At 41.6% G+C, this 21,547-nt stretch overlaps 1 protein-coding gene across 8 annotated transcripts in view; it reads left to right on the top strand.

Annotated features, from left to right (window-relative positions):
• nrxn2b (neurexin 2b) overlaps window positions 1-21,547 on the top strand; it is an 871,341-nt gene that overhangs the window by 243,283 nt on the left and 606,511 nt on the right. For 5 of the 8 annotated variants that reach the window (XM_036146226.1, XM_036146219.1, XM_036146224.1 and 2 more), the window contains exon 5: window positions 19,348-19,365. The exons of the other annotated variants lie outside the window; for them this stretch is intronic. In XM_036146226.1, the coding sequence (XP_036002119.1) occupies window positions 19,348-19,365 (18 nt within the window). The remainder of the gene's footprint in view (window positions 1-19,347; window positions 19,366-21,547) is intronic. 8 annotated transcript variants of the gene reach the window in all.

Here is a 21,547-nt window from a genome sequence, read left to right on the forward strand (position 1 = left end):
GCGCTTTTCCAGTCATACTGACCGCTCAAAGCGCTGTACACTAGAGCCACATTCACCCAATCGCACTCACTAACACGCACACATGTATACACCGATACGCAACTCGGGGTTAAGTGGCTTGCCCAGGGGCACATCAACATGTGACAAGGGGAAGTTGGAATCGAACTCACAACCGTCCAATTGCAAGACGACTACTCAGTCCATCAAGCCACAGTCGCATCCTACATGACGACATCATGGAGCTGCTGCAGGACATTTGGGAGCCCATGGCGCTCCCATGTTTCTGTTGGTAAGACCTGTCTTCGTACTTGAAATTTGTGGTTGAGAGAAAGGTCCAATAAGTCACAAATCTATTTTGGTGTTAAGTTGATTGACTTTTTCCAGTTTAACACCAAACCAGAGTCGTGAATTGTTAGACCTCTTTCTCAACCATATATTTAAACTACAGAGACAACTTTTATCGACAAAGATGGGTGTGCCATGGGCTCCCCGGTGTTACGCATCATGGCCAATTTGTACATGGAGGAGGTACTAAGTGCTTACAATGGAAAACCAACAACTCACTGGTTTAGATGCGTGGATGACACTTGGGTCAAAATCACAACAACCACATCAACTCAGTGGACAGCAACATCAGGTTTACCAGAGAGGATGCCAAGAACAACATGTTGCCTTTTCTGGACTGTGCACATTGAGACTCACATTCTCCACATTGAGGAGAATGTGAGTCTCAAACTCTCTGTTCTCAGACCTCTCAGTTACCGGGCTAACAACATTTCCTCTGCCACAGAGGAGAAACAAAAAGAACAGAGGCACGTCAGAAAATCACAGCACGCTTGTGGTTACCCAAAATTGGCCTTTGTCAAATCAGCCAACAAAGCTGACAGAACAAAAACAACACAATGTCGAGCACAGAGGTGAAAACAGAGACCCAAAAAAACTGTCATGCCATATGTGTGAGGAGTTTCTGAGAAACCTAATAACACTCTCAGACCAAGTACATAAGGAAATCAGCTAAATCACAGCTGAGTGGCATTGTATATGCCTTCCAATGCAGCAAAACTAAACAGCAACTACATAAACACTAGGCACAGCACAGGAGGGCCAGCAGCTTGGGGCAAGATTCAACAGTCCACTTGCACCTCAATAGCAAAGGACACACTTTTGACAAGAATGATGTCCAGATTTTGGACAGGGAGAATAAATGGTTTGAAAGAGGCATGAAATAAGCATTATTGGTCAAAAAAGAAAAGCCAACACTGAACAGAGGGAGAGGATTGCGCTTCCATCTACCCAGTGTTTACAGCTCGGTCCTCCAACATATTCCAAAGAGATTACATCAGCAGTCTCATCATGATTCCGGTGGCCAAGTACTCCACTCACACCAAGGAACAGCTTCCAACAACCCAGGAGTGACGGTTGGGTCATTGATTTGCATCTGACTTAAAATGCGCTTAGGAAGATGAACCTCCATGTCCTTTAAAAACAGCTGTGTACCAACTACAGGTTGCACAAGTGCGAGCCACCAGAATCAACAAAGACTCCTGGAAAGGAGTCAAAACGTTTTCAGAAAAAACTGAGCGAAAGTCCTGCTGCCTCAGATTTAAGCCAGTTTGCTGTTGCGATGACCCGGATAACTGAGAATGTACACAGGCATACACAGTTCTGACTTAGAACCACTTTATATTTTTAAATATAAATGGAACTAAAGTTATTTTTGGATGAGGAACTCTAAACATCATCTTATAACCTCACTTTTAGTGTGGTTATTTTATCTTATTTATCTTACATATAATTTCTGTCTCAGTTCTTTGACATCTTGTTCTTGACCCATACCTCACACAGCCTCGGTGGCAAAATAAAATTATTCATTCTTCAGTGTTTTGCAAAAAAACAACAAAGCATTTTATAAATAGTCAGTCAAAGGTGAATGTTTTCCAGTGACAAAGACATTAAGGCTAAGCCATGCCTGCATAAAGAACCCTATACTTGAAAAATAATTAATTCATTTCTCTTTTACCTAATCTACCAACATTTGACAAAAATGCAAAGGGATTTAGAATAAATCTGGTATGTTTGTATGTAATGTGCGGCCTTTATATCTGTTCACTACATTTAGGCTTGAGGTGTGCGTTTTGGAAAAGTGTGTATTTGCTGTCAAGGAGCACTTGACATTGGAGAAGAGGTGTGGGTTGAGGGGAGCAGAAGGGGATTTGGTGAATTACCAGGCTGCAGCCTAAGCATTGAGTCCAGAGGATTAGAGCATGGACAGGGGTCCAAGAAGAAGATGTGCAGATGTAGAAGAAGAAGGGGATCAGGGTTTGTTGCTGTCATTCTCTCTCTCTCTTTCTCTCTCTCTCTATCTCTCCCTCGCTCTCTCGATCGCTGTCTGTTAGAGAGAGAGAATAATTGGTCAAGCTGCAAGCACCATCTAACATTGAAGAGGTATGTTGTCAAATCACAGGGGAACACCCTGAAGGTCACTGGAAGCCACATGTGTCCTGTATGATTTGTTAAAATGCCTCCAAGGCAACATGGCGCTCAAAGCGCTTTGGGATATAAGGTATGTTGACCTCTACGCTTGTTGGCACTTGTGGTAAAGATGTTTGCAATGCCTTAAACAGACATTAGTATTTTACTGGAGTCCCACAGCCTCAGACTAAAAAAGGAAAAATAGTAAGTATAGCCATTCGGTGAATAAATACAACCACATGTCAATTTATAACTCTTTTTAATAAAAAATCATTTATAACACAGTTATTGATACTTTACACATGCCCATTTCTCTAAAAGGATAGCATCTGTCTTTTCCTATATGATTTGACAAGTTTATTGCATCCTGAAAGAGATTTACAGCATTCCGCATTGCAGAAACTCACTGTGTCAACCATAGTCCCTGGTCCTCTCTTAGGCGACGATTCATTGAAAATTCTATTATTTTCAGTTTTTCAAATAAGTGGAAAATTTACATGACAATGTTGTAACTACAATCTCAGTTTACATAGTAGGGGATGTGAAAATGGTGTAAATCCCTCGCCACACCACTAGTTGGTGCTATGTTATTTGAAACTGAATTATGCGTACAGAAACGTCCTGCCTAATGGCCGCCACAGCAAATAAACATTTGAGATTGCAGAGAACAATGTTTTCCTAAGCACAGACAATAAAATTGGTTGGAGAGCCGTGGTTATATTCAGAAGAGTAAGTAGTACAAACAGTACTCCGCTATGTGTCATTGTTGATGTTTTCTTCTTCTGTGCTTTTTAAAAGTGTAGGTGGCCCTTATGTTGTGAGCATTCATTTCTGGTCATTTATGCAATACTGCGCTTGAACCAGGGATTCCCTATAAAAATAAATAATACAAATTTTTTTGCTGTTTACATGACCGTGGAGGTCGGGACATTTTCGAATCTCTGCACTCTGGAAGCCGTTCTCAAACCGTGCCATTTTCAGATAAAACCTTTGCTGTTACGTAAGTCAATGAAGAGTATAAACACAACCAAACTTTACCATTTCCATCAGAAAACGCTGTGGCGTAAACATGGCCTTATGTACTCTTGTTTTCAACTCAGTTGTCAGATTTTTCATTGGATTTACTTCTGGGGACTGCACTGACATAACGTGGGTGTCTGGCAAATGATTTATAAGGCAATGCAAGCCAAGTTTATTTGTATAGCACGTTTCAGTGACAAGACAATTCAAAGTGCATAGATTTAGGAAAACATACAGAGGAAAGTACATTGCAGTGGAATCAACAGAAGTTTGACAACAGACTTAATCAAATTCTGTTTTAGTTAACTACAGTATATGTTCAATTTAAGTTGAACATTAACATTCAAAAGCAACTCTAGACAAATTATTTAAACAAAGTCAGGGTTTCAACGCTTCTAAGAGTTTGTTCCAGATAAGTGGAGCATACAAACTAAATGATTCTTCTCCTTGTTTGGTTCTGGTCCTGGGTATGCAGAGCAGACCCGAGCCAGAATATGTGTTATGTGTTCTAAAAATAATCAAATTTATGTCAGCACCAGTATATAAAAAAAACGACCAACCTAGACTGTTTTTTAACACCCAGCTTATTCATGCAGGGTTGGTAGGGAGGCTGGTGCCTATCTCCATTGATCAATGGGCGACAAACACCCTATTCAGGTCACCGGTCCATCACAGGGCAACACAGAGACATACAGTACAAATAAGCATGTGCCCCCACACACATACGCCTAGAGAGCATTGGGCGTGTCCTAACACTGCTCCTGCAATGGCATTTTACGGTCTGGGAGGGGCTAAGCCCTGAGTGGCAGCTGTTCACATGGACGTACAGTATGTGCACGTGTGTCCGGCCCGGCAATGTAAAATAGAGACTGGAAAACAACACAGAGAGATGATGTGCGACCTCACACCGTAGTCTGTCAAAAAAGACATATTTAGTTCTTCACAAATTTTATTAATTTTTTTTCTATTTTAAATAATGAAATTTTTTTTATTGCTCTTTTATAATGAGGACAGTTGAGCATCTTGAAAAGTTATACTTTGATATGGGTTTCACAAACAAGGAAATGCTGAATCTTTCCAGCACATCAGTATCAAATGATCTCACGGCCCACCAGGGTGTCCCACCCCCCACTTTAGGAACCCCTGATTTAGGGTAACCAATTAACCTAACAGTCATGCTCATGGACGGTGAGAGGAAGCCGTTGAGAACCCACACATGCACAGGGAAACATTAAACTCCATGTAGAAAGACCCCAGATCAACCCGGGTTTTGGCCCCAGGACCTTCTTGCTTTTTTATTTACACATGAAACCTCACCATATAATTTCTGTGCAAACTCAATGACAGTGGGGAAGTATCACCATGTACAAGTGATGGATGTGCACAACGGGTTGCTGATGCACTTTACATTACCTCCTCAAGTCCTTTCACAGGCCATCCACATTTTGAGGGATGTTTGAAGGGTACCTTGAAAAATGGAAACTTTTTTTCCTTTCAAATATATATATATATATTTCAGTTAGATGAATGAAACCATGCATCAAGCAGTGGGGGAGAGAAGTGCTCTTCTTTTCTACATATGACTGTAGAAAGCTCTGGTCACTCCATCACCTTCTCTGGCATCTCATTATAAAGAATCAGAGGCAGAAAATAGTGGCAGAAAATGTGGTTTGGAAACAGTAACCTTGTTATACTTTAGTACTGGAAAGAGACTTATTTCTCTGTGCAGAACTACCTTGAACATGCTTTACCATTTTTTCCAGTGGTCACAAAAATGTAATAGGTTCTGATTACATATCTTGATAAAGTGCTGGGTATATAACGTGGTAACACTGATATTCAAATGCACATTTAAATTGACATTTAAATGATTCTTTTAGCAAAATAATCTTTAATTCTTTATCCAAGAAATCAGTCATCACCTTAACATCTCCTTGTAATCTTTTCCTTTAAGAAGTCAGAATACCTGTCTATCGAGATAAAAAAATTTCATTCCTTGGTATTTTGGTATCTCCCCGATTACTAGTATTGTACTGTTATTTTGTTAGCAATCTAATGGTGCAAACTGAACCATTCATTTAATCTGTTTATAAGTTAGTATCATTCTTTAAACCTCTAAAAACACTTTAAAATCTCTCAGAACCAAGATTGTCTTTCTTCGCTGCAACTTTTTTAATTGTGTAAAGTGGATGTGTGACTTTTTCTAAAAAAAGACCAAATGTTTGTATTTATTTTGCTAATACCTGTGTGCCAGTAGCGATAGGACCTTGACCATAGAAGAATTCTAAAAGCTTTTCCTTGTCCTCTCAGTGATGGAGAAAATTAGAGCACAGTTATTGTAGTTGTTGGACTGTCTATGCCAGACTTTTTGGTTTAGATTTTGGTTTTGATTCTGCATGATTCAATTCCAGAGGTGGGTAGTAACTGGTTATATTTACGCAGACACATTTACTTGAGTAAACCTTTGATCAAAATGTAGGTTTACATTTTACAGTTTTAAACAAAAACCTAGAGTTTAGACTTCTTATTTGAACACAACCTTTGTCATTTTAATGTTCTGCTGAGCTCATTGAACCAATTGGAGGTCAAATGAACATAAACAGTAAATATTGCCATTGGTTGTACATTCGGCTGTTCTGACATACTGTATATACATTAGCAGCCATGCATATTGCTTTCAAGTTTAACGTTGAAAAACTTTGTGTATTTTTTCCATGTTTATCTTTAATATGCCAGGATTTGCACCTTTCTAAACACATTTCTGAACACAAGCCTTCAGCCATCCCATCATTTCTTACATTTTACTTTCAATATATTTTAAACATATTGAACAACAGCTCACTTTCTGAAGGTCTTTCAAAGTTTTTAAAAGTTTAGAAACTTAATTCTGATTTTATAGTCAATTCAGACATAGCTCCAAGGATGCACTTTATTCTTAAAGAATTGACTTGATAAGGTGCCAAAGTTTTCAGCCTATTTTGCAAGACATTTCTACCATGAAATATTTTATGATCTCTTTTAGATGCATCTATGTGAAACGTGGCATGACGCTCATCGTTTTCATAAAAATACAACTATACGTAACTGAAGCCATGCAAAGAAAAGTCTACAAAAATTGTTATAAAAGAGGAAAAACAATAATAAATGTACACATCTCTCTTACACCAGTTCATTTGATGTAAATTTAGGACATGAAACAACCAAAACTGTACAGGTAAAAAAACGGGGAATGGACAATCTATCCAACACCATCAATGATATTGGTACTCCAGCTTAGCAGAAAAGGTTGAGTCGGTTCATTCATGTGGGAACACTTTAGATTCTAAGACTGAAATGTGTGACAAAAACTCATTTTATGCAAAAATGGATAGTTGGTTGCACATATATGTGGGCAACCCATCAAATCTGCACAACCAAGTTAAATCTAAACCTTAAAGTATAGGTATATCACCATGATTCAAGTAGGTATAAAGGATTTTTTAAATACAGTTTAGTTGAAAAACCTTGTATTAGTCATGACAATTGTTACTATTTAGTTTATTTTTATTTTTTTTAACCCTTCAAGGTCTAAGGCCTTTTTGGTGCAAATTTCCACCGGAACTTTTTTTTAATTGTTTAACTGTCATGTTATAACACCATCTTAAAGTTTCCGTCAAGTGGTATCCATCCTTTTTTTCATGGATAAGCTGAATTTTTACAATATATAAACTGTGGAGTGCTCATAAGAATGTGATAAAAGATAAAGAACCAGAATTATAGAGAAAAACTGGAGCCCAAATTTATCCTTACAGAGTTTTATTGCTAAACACACATTAAACACCAATTAACAAGCTGAAAAACAGCTGAAATATGAGCTACATGGTCTACTTGAACAATGTGCAAATTACTTCATTTGTAACATATCTACAAATAGGTTTATTCTCCAAAAGAAAAAAAGGCACTCGTTTTTATGCAACTCTCTACCTAATGCTGATGGTAGTCGAAAAACATTTTTTCTGTCGGTTATCAGGCACAGGGGGACGTCACAAAAATGCTTTTCCATGGTGTGGACTGCTGCTTCTTGTGCTTGGCCAAACAGAGCACACACTTCCTCCTCCCATAGGATGCACGCTTGCTGGGATCATCCCGTGGAGTACAGTGCACTGGCAAATGTTTCCCCGATGCTTTGGGCATACCTCTGGCACATCTGGCACATGAGTAATACAAATGAGGTGGGATAAAGTTATCTTGTGCAACTTGCAGTACTTCACATATAGCAACTTCAAATGTAAAATTCATACAATATTTTATGCAGGCCAGTCAAACTAACGGAAGTAAAACTAATTGACTTATTATAATATTATAGGCTCCATTTCTTTTTAATGCCAAATGTGTGAAAAAGAAAGCAACTCCCAGTAAATTATGTTAAAAATATTATCCAAGGTAAAAGAATTACTATAAATGTTACATGGTCTATCCACATTACATTGTATTTATGTGTGCAATGCGTGGATAAACTCTGTCAGAGGGAAATCAAACTTTCTCTAACAGATAAAAACGAAACAAAAGAGTATGCATCACTGTTTTATCCAGATTTACTGTGAATTTATGTATTTTACTTTATTTATTGTATATAACGATTAGGTTGCTTACTCTTCAGCTGGATCCAGATGCACAAGATAATCCAGCTCCTCACCTTTCTAGGAGATTCTGTATTAGTTGACCCCAGGAGCTGTGATGTCATTTCCGGTTCAGCGAATACTTTCGTAAAGTCAAATAAATCTATCTAGGTAATGTATCACAATTATGCTGTCATGATTTTGGATCTGTTACCTGGTTTGTTCACCCATTTCACACCTGTTGTTACTCCGCCCTGTTCTCATTACTGCTCACCTGTTCCACCTGCGTTTGATAGTATATATTCACCCTTCAGACAAGACAGCAGTGCCAGTTTATTTCATCTTACGATTGATCTATTCCAGCGTTTTTTTGTATTCTGATTACCTGTTCCTGACCTGTTCTGTCCCTTGACCTCCGAGTTTGCCTGTTCCTTCCTGATCCGTTTGCCTGTTTCTAGACGCCCGCCCGACTTGATATCCTGCTTGATCTCTTGTTACCCGTGTACCGATCTCTGGACTGTGACCCGACCTCGCTCAGGATTATCCCTTGGTACCTCATTGGCTTTCTGATCTCCTGTTACCGACCATTGACTGCATTCCGGACATCGGCTCCTGCTCAACCCCTTCGGATTTTCCTGCACCCGATTGCCCACACGGTTTTGACCTTTGCCTGCTCCCGGACCACCGCTACACCAGAACTGAACATAAGACCAGGTTAGTGGCCCGCACGTTCGTGTTAAAACACATCCTGACCGACGGGGTCACTAACCTGTTGTCTCCGCCCGCAGAGGTTCCCGCTGAGATCACCGGCGCCGTCCGCTCAGTTATTCTTAAATAAACTGTTTGTTCCTCCTGAATACTGGGTCCTTCTGTCTCTGGTTTCTGACAGAATAAACTGGCCATAAAACATGGATCCATCGGAGGACAAACAGTGGCGCTCAGGGGTAGAGAATTCGATTTCACAGCTCGAAGCGGGGGTAAGCGAAATTCTCTCCCATCTTCGCAAGCAGGCAACCCCCGCTCCTACCCTTCCGCCTACGTCAGCCTCCGCAGCTGCGTCACCAGTTGTCAGGCAGACTTTTCAGGAGCCGCGCCTCTCACCTCCAGAATTATTTAGGGGGGATTCCGATCAATGCAGAGCGTTTCTCACCCAGTGTGAGATCCAGTTCCAACTCCAGCCATCTGTTTATCCCTCTGATCGTTCAATGGTTGCATTTGTTATTTCCTTATTGGCAGGAAGAGCAAAATTATGGGGAACATCTGTATGGCAAAACAACCCTGGTCTCTGCTATTCGTACCGGGCATTTACGCAAGAACTAGTTCGAGTTTTTTGCCCAGCTCTTCCCAGTCGGGAGGCTTCAAGAGGACTTTATGCTCTCAGGCAGGGTGGTAGATCAGTCGCAGAATATATTATTGACTTCCATTTACTTTCTGCGGAAAGTACTTGGAATGAGGACGCTCTCATGGACGCTTTCAACCGGGGTTTGAATGATGGAGTAAAAGATGTACTGTCAACCCGCGAGTTCCCGCAGACCTTGAAACAGCTGGAGGAATTGGCTACGCAGATCGATCTTCGGTTGACTGAACGTCGCAGAGAACGGGGAGCACGGGGATCTACTTATCCTCGATCGGCTTCATATGTTCCTGCGGTGGTTTCTGCTCCTGACCGTACACCAGACCCCAAGCCGATGCAACTGGGACGGACCCGTCTGACGCCAGAAGAGAGAAGCAGACGTCATCAGCTGAACCTTTGCCTCTACTGTGGCGGTGTGGGACATCGTGTCAGGTCGTGTCCGATAAGAGGTACAGGCTCATTTGAGCAGAGGAGTACTCTGCTGAGTCACACCAAACTTGCCGTCTCCCCAGGTCTTTTCTTTCCAGTGATTCTCGGGGTCGATTCCAGAACTCACACACTGTCTGCATTAATGGACTCAGGTGCTGACACCGAGTTTATGGACAAAGGATTGGCTAAGCGACTGGGAATAAGGCTTTTTCCATCGCCAGATTCCCATAAGGTGATAGCCTTAGATGGTCACCAAATTAGTTGTTCCTCTCTCATTTCGGAACCTGTTGAGCTGGTGGTGGGGGGTAATCATTGTGAGGAATTATCATTTGTGATAATTGATTCTCCCCAGGTTCCTATTGTTCTAGGTTATACTTGGCTAAGGAGACACAATCCTCACATTGACTGGCAGAATGCTGAGGTCTTAGGATGGGCTACTTCCTGTTCGGATTCGTGTTTACGTTCTGCCCGGCCTGTACAATCAGCAGTCAATGAGGTGGAAGAGGTTTACCCAGACCTGTCAAGAGTTCCTACGGAGTATCATGACCTCAAGGAGGTTTTCAATAAGTGCAAAGCCACTGCATTACCTCCACATCGGCCATTTGACTGTGGCATTGACTTGTTGCCGGGAAGTACGCCACCTAGGGGAAGGTTATACTCTTTATCGGGCCCTGAATCCCAGGCGATGCAAGATTACATTTCCGACTCCCTTAAAGCAGGGATTATTCGCCCTTCTTCGTCTCCAGCTGGTGCCGGATTCTTTTTTGTGGGGAAGAAGGACGGTTCACTCAGACCATGCATTGACTATAGAGGTCTTAATGAGATAACGATAAAGAATCGTTACCCCATTCCCTTGATGAACTCAGCTTTTGACCAGATTCAGGGAGCAAGGGTGTTCACAAAGTTAGATCTACGCAACGCATACCATCTGGTGCGCATTCGAGAGGGAGATGAATGGAAGACGGCATTCAACACCCCCACAGGACATTATGAATATCTTGTTATGCCCTTTGGTCTGACTAATGCTCCAGCTGTGTTCCAACATCTTGTAAACGAGATACTCAGGGACATGGTCGGACATTTTGTGTTTGTTTATTTAGACGATATCATTATTTACTCCCGTGATTTGGAGTCCCATAAGATGCATGTCAGATCTGTCCTGTTGCGCCTTCTGCAGAACCAGCTTTTTGTGAAGGCCGAGAAATGTGAATTTCATGTGTCCACTATGTCTTTTCTAGGCTTTGTGGTGTCCCCAAACCACATAGCTATGGATCCGTCTAAAGTAAGCGCAGTTACTGACTGGCCCCTTCCTAAGGATAGAAAGCAATTGCAGAGATTTTTGGGGTTTGCAAACTTCTATCGAAGATTCATACGGAATTACAGTCAGATAGCTGCACCTCTACATGCTCTCACATCCTCCAAGCTAAGATTCTGTTGGAATGAACAGGCAGACCTAGCTTTTCAGAGACTTAAGAATTTGTTTACTTCAGCACCTGTTCTGGTTTCCCCTGACCCAGAGAGACAGTTTACCGTGGAGGTGGATGCATCTAGTACCGGGGTTGGGGCTGTTCTCAGTCAGGAGGCCAAGGACGGCAAGATGCACCCTTGTGCGTTTTTTTCTAAGGGACTCACAAGCGCAGAGAGGAACTATGACGTGGGGGATCGGGAACTGTTAGCGGTTAAGCTAGCTCTGGAAGAATGGAGACATTGGCTGGAGGGGTCCAAGGTTCCCTTTTTGGTTTGGACGGACCATAAGAACTTAGAGTACCTTAAGACTGCTAAAAGACTTAACCCTAGACAAGCAAGATGGGCTCTCTTCTTCGGACGTTTCAATTTTTCTCTGTCTTACAGACCCGGGACTAAGAATGTAAAGCCTGATGCATTGTCCAGGGTGTTCGAGGCGGACGAGGAGAGCACCAGAGGTGCAGAGGAGTATGTTTTACCTAAATCTGTGAGGTGTGCCATTACTATGGTTAATTTAGAGCAAGAAGTTAGAGGGGCCCTCTGTAACCACCAGCCCCCAGAAACCTGTCCTAAGAATCGCCTGTTTGTTCCTGACTCTTTGAGAAAGCGGGTACTAGAGTTCTGCCATGGGTCCCGCTTGTTTTGTCATCCTGGTGTTACTAAGACTATGGGTATTATTCGGACACAATTCTGGTGGCCTTCTCTGTCTGCTGATGTGCGGGAGTTTGTGGCAGCATGTTCTCCTTGCAATCAGGCTAAAACATCCAGAAGACCCCCATTCGGTTTACTACGACCCTTACCCATTCCATCTCGGCCTTGGTCTAATATTGCTATGGACTTCATCACCGGTTTACCCAGTTCAGAAGGTAACACAGTTATACTAACAATCATTGACAGATTCTCCAAGATGGTCCATTTGGTTCCGCTGCCCAAACTCCCATCCGCTAAGGAGATGGGGGAGATTCTGGCCCGTGAGGTCTTCCGCCTCCATGGTCTTCCGACGGACATAGTCTCCGACAGAGGTCCTCAGTTCGTGGCACGTTACTGGAAGGAGTTCTGTGCCATGCTGGGGATCTCTGTTAGCCTGTCATCGGGTTTCCACCCCCAGACAGATGGGCAGACAGAGAGGGCCAATCAAGAGGTAGAGACCAAACTACGGTTGTTGTGTGGGTCAGATCCTACTAAGTGGTCAAACCAACTCTCATGGATCGAACATGCCTTGAATTCCACTCCTTCTAGCACCACTGGGCTCTCTCCGTTTTATGTTGTTTTTGGTTTTCAGCCACCGGTGTTCACCATCCAGGAGAGGGATTCAAAGGTTCCATCAGCCCGATTGTCAGCTATGAGGTGCCAGCGAGCCTGGAGGAGAGCTCGAAGAGCTATTGGGAACTCATTGGAAAGTCAATCCAAGGCTGCTAACCGCCACAGGGTTCCGGCACCTGAATATCGGGAGGGCCAAAGGGTGTGGTTGTCCACCAAGGATTTGCCTCTGAGGGTGGAGAGCAGGAAACTGGCACCTCGGTTCATCGGGCCGTTCCCCATTGCTAAGGTGGTGAACCCGGTGGCCGTCCGCCTCCAGCTTCCTAGCACAATGAGAATTCACCCTACTTTTCATGTGTCCCGGGTCAAACCTGTTGTGATTTCTAGATTCATGCCCACCTCCAGACCCCCTCCTCCCACCCGACTCATCGACGGTGATCCTGTCTACACCGTCAATCGCATCCTGCGGTCCAGAAGGAGGGGCAGGGGGATCCAGTACTTGGTAGACTGGGAGGGTTATGGTCCAGAAGAAAGGTCCTGGATTCCTGCCAGGTTTATCTTAGATAAGAACTTGATCAAGGCCTTTCACAAGGACCACCCTGATCAGCCCAGAGGGGCGTCTGGTATCCGCCCTTAGGGAGGAGGTTCTGTCATGATTTTGGATCTGTTACCTGGTTTGTTCACCCATTTCACACCTGTTGTTACTCCGCCCTGTTCTCATTACTGCTCACCTGTTCCACCTGCGTTTGATAGTATATATTCACCCTTCAGACAAGACAGCAGTGCCAGTTTATTTCATCTTACGATTGATCTATTCCAGCGTTTTTTTGTATTCTGATTACCTGTTCCTGACCTGTTCTGTCCCTTGACCTCCGAGTTTGCCTGTTCCTTCCTGATCCGTTTGCCTGTTTCTAGACGCCCGCCCGACTTGATATCCTGCTTGATCTCTTGTTACCCGTGTACCGATCTCTGGACTGTGACCCGACCTCGCTCAGGATTATCCCTTGGTACCTCATTGGCTTTCTGATCTCCTGTTACCGACCATTGACTGCATTCCGGACATCGGCTCCTGCTCAACCCCTTCGGATTTTCCTGCACCCGATTGCCCACACGGTTTTGACCTTTGCCTGCTCCCGGACCACCGCTACACCAGAACTGAACATAAGACCAGGTTAGTGGCCCGCACGTTCGTGTTAAAACACATCCTGACCGACGGGGTCACTAACCTGTTGTCTCCGCCCGCAGAGGTTCCCGCTGAGATCACCGGCGCCGTCCGCTCAGTTATTCTTAAATAAACTGTTTGTTCCTCCTGAATACTGGGTCCTTCTGTCTCTGGTTTCTGACATATGCACAATAAACCTTCATAAAGGGCTGTTGTTTTTTATTGATTTGATCTCATTTATAGCCTTTTATAGCGTCTTACAAATGTTAGCGTGTCTGGTTGAAGCAAACTAATATCTTGCTCCACAGGGATAACAGAAGTTGACTGCGTATATTGCTGAATAAATTTTCACATGATATCCTATGTTTTTTGGACAGTGAGCGTACAGGAAATGGGGTTGAGAGTGGGTGTGTGGAGATTTCGAGAGGTAAGAGGTGGAGGATTTCGCTACCTTCTTCACCAGAAACACAGGAGCTGAGCTGTACCATTTTCAGCCACTGGTTCTAGAGATACCCAAAGTCACTCGTGCAGCCGTGCCTCTCGAGGCATCAGAACATAGAATGATCAGAACATGCTAATTAAACTAAGTGAATGCTAAGCTAATAAACTGCCAACCTGAAAATCCAACTCCAACTCACAATGGAAGCATGTATGATGATTGAGCCACGTTTAGAGCCACAGTGGTGTACTGACATCAGTTTTTTCTGGGTGTCATCACAATATCTTCTTAGCTTATACCAATGCTGATTCAAAATTCCAATGCAGTGCACTCGTTAATGAGGAGGGCACCGCACAAGACATTTTTTTTTTTTTTTTTTTTTTTTTAGTTTATTTGGCAGGGACAATGCAGCGCACATTATTACATTCATAATTGTTATACGCAGAGCCATAACAAAATGTGTAGATGTGTTGCATGAAAGGTTTCTAGCCTATAGGCTAATCTGCAACCCCAGTCCCCCAGTCAGGGGACTGGGGTTGCAAATGTAGGATTTCAACAAATGTCTAGTAAATTGTCAAAACAACGAGATCAGACATGTAGACACACTATAAGACATCCATGTATAGAGTTTATTAGTTAAAAATGTCAATTGGGATGTTAGTCGGGATGTTGATTTTGTAAAGTGCCTTGAGATGACATGTTTCATGATTTGGCGCTATATAAATAAAATTGAATTGAATTGAATAGTTGTTCTTTAAGGAAGGGAAAGGGAAATATTTAATGCTTAAGAAGATTCCCTGTTCTTTAAACGTAATAACTGGATTTCAAAGTCAATGAGTAATTGGTTTAAATAACCATGATTTCAATATTGACCACAATGGTCATGATCACGCTCTAAAAGAAAATAAGCCTGAGGTGATTCTCCTTGATAACTCTGACCTGCAGACAGGATGTTACAGCCCTCTTGACTGATCTGTCAGAAATCTTTGGGTTATCTTCTTTAGAATGCCGTAGAAAGGGTCGTTCATGCTTTTATTACTGCCAGGCTGGACTATTGCAACTCCGTCTGTAACAGGATCAACCAGGCCATTCTCCGTCATCTTCAAAACGCAGCTGCGTGGTTGCTAACTGGGAAAAGATGATGTGAGCACATTGCCCCCGTTTCATTTGTTTCTACACTGGGTGCCTGTTACCTTTAGAATTGCATTTAATGTTTTACTTTTGGCTTTTACATCTTTAAAATGTCTGGCACCGTCTACCTTCATTGAACTTTTACATAAACATGGTCCTCGTAGGACGCTGAGATCTGAAAACCAAATGCTTTTAGTCGTTCCGAGGACTCAGCTGGTGACTAAAGAAGACCAAAAAAAATTTGCAGCTGCAGCTCCTTAACTGTAGAACAGTCTCCCATTACGCTTGATCTTTAGTCAGTGACTCACTCATCTGTTTTCATTTTAATTCCAAGGAGGTTGATCATTAGGCCAGTGTTTTATGCCGTTATTTTATTGTATTTTGCTTTTAATGTTTTATTTACCTGTTTTACCTGTGAAGAACTTTGCTCACTCTTATAATTGTGCTATTTTAATAAAGACTCACAGGTTGATTGTTTAATTGACTGATCGATTGATTGATCATTATCCTTTCCATAATCAAGCAGCCATATTTTTCAAAACAATATAGCGAACTCTGGCTCCTTTTGAAAATTAATAAGGGAAAAACATGGATGTTTTTTTTTTTTTTTTTTGTTGCACTACGCGTCTTTTTTTGGCAGTAAGCTGACATAAAACGGGGTTGAGAAAAAATGGGAAAACATGTGAAAAATGTTTAAAAAGGACTGAGGCCTCTGAATATGTGTCACATGCTCAACCTCTGCGCCAACGCTGCACCCCGTAAAAATATGGCTGATTTAAGACTTTACCCAAAATATTTATTTAATATTTAAGGAAAATACAAACTTTTACGTGTGCACCTAAAAGTATTTGATTCCCTTCAGAAAGTCTCGGGTGTGGAAGTTAAAGTATCTAGGGCACATGTGAATAAATATATTTATTGTACACAAGAAAGTATCTGCCTGCACGTGAAAATATAGTTTCCATTCACTGTCCCTTCACGGGCTCCGTAAGGCTTTGTACTGTACTGTAAAATCTTTTGTGATCCCTGAGGGAACTTTATTCAGAGTCCAATTCATGTTACACACACAAAGCACCTCACTGGAAAGAGTTTGTGTCGCTGTTTCAAGGAAACTGACAGGTTTGTTGGGAATATTAAATATTTACTGAGGAACAGTTTGAATGCAATTCATGCTGGGTTTTTCACTGAATTCATTAAAGTCAGATGTGTTGTTTTTGTTGGTGCCTCACCTTCACTTTCCATAAAAAAGGAGCACAACATCCTTTGCTTGGGCAGCTCTAGCAGGATGATATACTAAGCAGTGATCCCCCAGAAAGGTCAGCAGCTGCTATCACTTTTCATAATGTTTAACAAAATAAGTAGTTGAATTACATAAATCTCTTTTCAATTGTAAGTGTATATTGCACATCTTGCAGCATGTTTAAAGACGAACAGATTTAGTTCATGTTCAGTCATGTAAAATTACTTGTAAGGGGCAAATAATTAAGCTCCAAAAGTCTCGGCAAGGACTACTTTTTTTGTATTACATGATTAAAAAGAATACAGAACATTTTCAAAAGATACGAAAAGGAAGGAAGACATTAAAACAAGGACTAATGTTAGCAATTGCTTTGTAATTTAGGACAATCAGGCCTGTTCCGTATTTAGTCTTTAAAAACATGATATGTTTATATGACTGAGATGAACGCCAGCTGCAAATATTTATCACATATACAATTTACTAACCATAATGTCAAATACAAAATATAGAAATAAATCCCCGTTTGAAGATTGGGTCTATATCCAGCACTTGTGCTTGTTCTGTTATCACCTTAATCCAGTACATTATTATATAAGGTATGCAAAATTCTTTTTATTTTTTATTTCAAGAATTCATATGTCTGAGATACTTTTTCCCAGCAATCTAAACCTCCAGGTGCAATTTTTTGTCATTCGGTCATCACTTGTTTGCAATTTAGATAGATTTGCCCTTATTGTGTCCTTGTCTTCTTTTTTTTTTTTTTTTTTTGGTGTGTGCGTTTGTCTGCGGTACCCAGCTTGGTTGTGTGTGGATATTTTTCCATGCATCATTTTTTTTAAACATTTACAGGCAATAAAATCAGCAGCGAAAGCTAGGGGAAATGTGTGCAGAGTGTGTGGTAGCTGCTGGAATACAAAGCAGCAGACAGGGATCTCGACTTTTCTTCGCAAACAAAAAGAAGGACTTGGTCAGACTTTTTTTTTTCTCTTTTCTTTTTTCCCCTTGATGGTCCTGTGGTTACACAGAAAGAGGATGCCGCATTGTTTGATCTAATGAAGGGTCCACAGCTCTACAAGGAGTTTTTTGGCTTGGCACACTAAAGCCCCAAACGTCCCCAGAGCTTGTCGGTACACTAGAGCTCACCAGCCTTGACTAAAGAATATTTCCTTCAAGGAATGCCTTCATGAGTATTACAGTTCTGCTGGGATCCAGCTGCTGTTATTTACTATCCTAAAGGGCCCACTAGAGAGTTTATAGCTTTTCCTCGGGGTCCTGTCAGCTCACCAGAACACGTCCTCAATAAAACATGATTACCCCGGCCCTGTGACCTACGCTGGGAAGACGGCTGCCGCAGCCTTGTGTCTGTGCACGGCTGCCGTGCCATCATATTACACACAGGCCCGTATCGTGCCTCGCGCAACTTTATTTCTCTTAAGGTGGCTCTCAGTGGCCAGGGAGAGTTGAGGAGACGTGATGGATGAGATATGTCTGAGCGGCTATCTCGTCTCTGTGTCCGTTCCGGTATCTCTGCCGCCTTGTCTCATGCGCACAGGCTCGCTTCCGCGGTCGCTTGGCTGTACTCTGTTGGAGAGTGCTGTGGTTGAGAGTGTTTTTCTGTGTCAGGAAGAGCACAGACGCCGGTATCACTCGGGAGCTGCAGATGCCCTCCCCCCCGTCACAGTCCAGGATATTAACAAACAAGGCCGAGGAGACTAAGGTGCCTTGATTGCGTTTGTCCCACCGCCGCTGCTTTAGCTGTGGCCTTTTTCTGCTCCTCGGCCTGGACCTGAGATCAAGAATAAGGTTGGCACCACAACACAAAGATCCCTTCAGTGCATCTGCTCTGGCTTGGACTCCTGCTCGGCCCTCCTGTTTTGATGCATTGGGACCGAGGCAGCTCCTATTCACCAAGGGCTTTGAATGGTATCAATCTTTCCAATATGCACGGCAGCGCACTTCAGCCCACTGGGTCTAATGTTGTCGCTAAATAATAAATAAGGGAGCTCTGAGTTGTAGCTTGCAGGTTTGGGATTTTCATGCGGTGCCGTCGTGTTCGCGACATTTGGGGAATAACGGGGCGAACACAAACAATCCAAAATAAATAAACATAAAAAAAGCAAGATGAAGTGAAATATTCCACACTCATTTTGTGCAACTGGTCAAAAGCAAGTGTTATCTTTGCACACTGATGCTGTATGTGTTTACAATGATGGATTGTTAATGCCCATTATTGCGTTATCAACTTTGAATCTCTTCAACTGCTATCTCCTCTTAGTTTTTGACTAATCTTGTCCCTGTGTTCCCATTTGTTTAATAATATATATGTATATATTTTCTTTGTTTTTCCTTTTTGACTAAACTAACGCATGTAGAGGATGACATTCTCCATGACATTTTTTTTTTATTGACTGGTTTTTCATAATGAATTTCTTATGTGGATGAATGTCAAACGTAGAGAGAAGAGAGCTGGTGCCTGAAAGGTTTTCTTCTGACCTTCAAGTCTAATCTTATGAGGAAAACATGACTACTGCCTTCATGATGAGCCGTTGTTTTCCCTCCACCGTCTCAATTAGCAGCTTTGTGTTGCAGCGTATGTGTGAAACGGCACTCTCCTAGACATAAAAATGTTAATTGCATTCTGACTTTCCTTTTTTCTCACTCTACTATTATATCTCATTTAGTTGTGACTTTCCTTTGATGAGCAGGTGTGAACAATATTTTTGCTATACCCTTTGGACTAATCCACAGTTTTTTCTCTGTTTTTTGCTTTCATTGCAGGTGACTCATCTCTAGTCGGTAAGTCCTGCTTTGCATTGTGCCTCTTTTCTGCTTGGCTCTCTCTGCTCCCTGCCACAGTATCTGAGCAGTTGCAGCTTGTCTTTATTGGATATTATAGGCAGGTGCATATTAACTATTTAATTCATCACAAACAAGGTTTTATGGCAGTTTTTTTTTTTTGTATTTCCATCTATAACGGTTGTTTGATGTAGTCTGCTATATTAGCTTGAACATATTATTGACTTGCCATTATTAAGAACAGGATCTGTTCCAAAGAGAAATGTGTTGGAGAATAGTTTAAGAAATCCGAGTTCAAGCAGAAGCTGATAACAGTGGCCTAAGAACAAGTACCAGAAGCTACCTATTTACCTCTGAAGTGTCAACAGTGATCTGGTACTATTGTCAAACCCAACTACATCATGGGGATATCCAAACCGCTGTGTTCGCCAACAAGCTAACTGTTCTTAGAAATGTAGCCATGTCATGAAAGACTGTATTTAACATATGCATTTATTCATTTTACAACTATATTTTTCCCCATGCTACAGATGTTAATGATTGGGCAGAGGAAAAAGTTCATATTCAATGAATGAGCTGCCAAATTTGAAACCCGTTCTTGTTTAGTCCAAATACCCATTTTGTTAAAGATGCTCTGGTTTCTTGGCATTTCCTCTAATAAAGGTCTTTGTTCTTCTTTTATTCTCATATTCAGGCAGCTTTTAAACAGGCTCTTCTGGTGCCCGATATTCAAATTTGAAAACGTTGAGGGCTTCATTCATGTTGGTTTCAGGGTTTGTTGCATTCTGTATTTGGTTTCCTTGAGTGCCTGAGTGCTTTCCGGTCTGCTGTAGGAGCCTGCAGTGCCTAATCTCGACACTGGTTAATGGCTCACCCCCTGCGAGCTGTACCTTTGGACGTAGCTCTAGTTTTCAGAAGGACCCTCCCATCTATAGAGCTTTTAAGGGTGAAATACTTCCTGTCAAATTTTGCTTGGAGCTAAACTTTAGACTTCTGTTAAAATAAAATTACAGAATGAAAGGCAGATGCTTTAGCTGAAACATGCTGACACGTCACAACGCGCTAGCTAAGGGATAGGCGAGGGAAGCGCAACATTGGACAGACTAATGGGATGTATCAACACCTCTCTCGAACAGTAAACACATAAGATGAAAAGGGTTTAAAAGTCTAGCTGGTAGCTCTTTGTAACTGTTGCTTTAGTGATGTGTCAGTGTTATTGCTTGCCTCTTAATAATTAGCTTTGTCTTGCTCCAGTACCCACAGTGCATTATATGCTTACTCCAGTAATCTACTCCTGAGCAGAATGTTTTGCATATAATGAGAAAAACACTGAGTTATTTTCTGATGATAAAAATATTTTTTAACCAATTGTGTGGTGAATATTTTCTCCCCGAGAGCCCTGCGCTGTGGTAATTCAAGCATGTCTCCTGATTCTCACTCATGAATAGCTATTAATGTGTGTCTGCTTGTCAGGGTTTGTCCACTGAGTGTTTGGCCCAGAGATCTGATGTTGTCTGAATACTAATGCGCCATACTGTGTGGCTGCAGGCAGCTGAGTAGAGATTTGGTCCGGAACATTTTCATCTCGGTGATGAGAGTTGGGCAAAATGCTTAAATATCACCCTAATTTCTTCCCACCTTTTAAGAAAAAATATTCTGATGGGAGTAGTAATAAAGACCAATTAAAACTTGGTCAGGCAGGATATTAAAAAAAAAACGTTTAATCTTCATTAAAATGGACATCATCCAGTTTTTTTTTTTTCAGATAAAAGTTGTTTTATAATCTGTCTGCAAAGTTTAGGTAAAAGATGAAACCAGTCATGTTTTTTCTAGCTCGTATTTGTAATGTTTTGTTCTTCCTACATCAGTAGTTAGTAATTATTTAGCAGCACTATGATCATGCAATCCAAAAATAAGAGCTTTACCACATCATTTTTTTTTAAAGCAGGCAACCAACAAAGAGAGTGTTGGCTTTTCTGCTTTTTGCTGTGGAGTATAAAAAGAAGGGATAAAGCTAACGTAAAGATCGCATTGTTCAGATCTTTATCTTACACAATATTTCCCATAAGGCATAGGCACCACTTTCTGTGGGAGGTGCAATTCAAAGTTTCCTTTTTCTTTCTTCCCATTTCACAAAAGAGTTGCTCTTTATAAATAATAGAAAATAATAAATAATATAAAT

This window comes from Fundulus heteroclitus, chromosome 14, assembly GCF_011125445.2.
Source record: "Fundulus heteroclitus isolate FHET01 chromosome 14, MU-UCD_Fhet_4.1, whole genome shotgun sequence".
NCBI classification, from domain to species: domain Eukaryota; kingdom Metazoa; phylum Chordata; class Actinopteri; order Cyprinodontiformes; family Fundulidae; genus Fundulus; species Fundulus heteroclitus.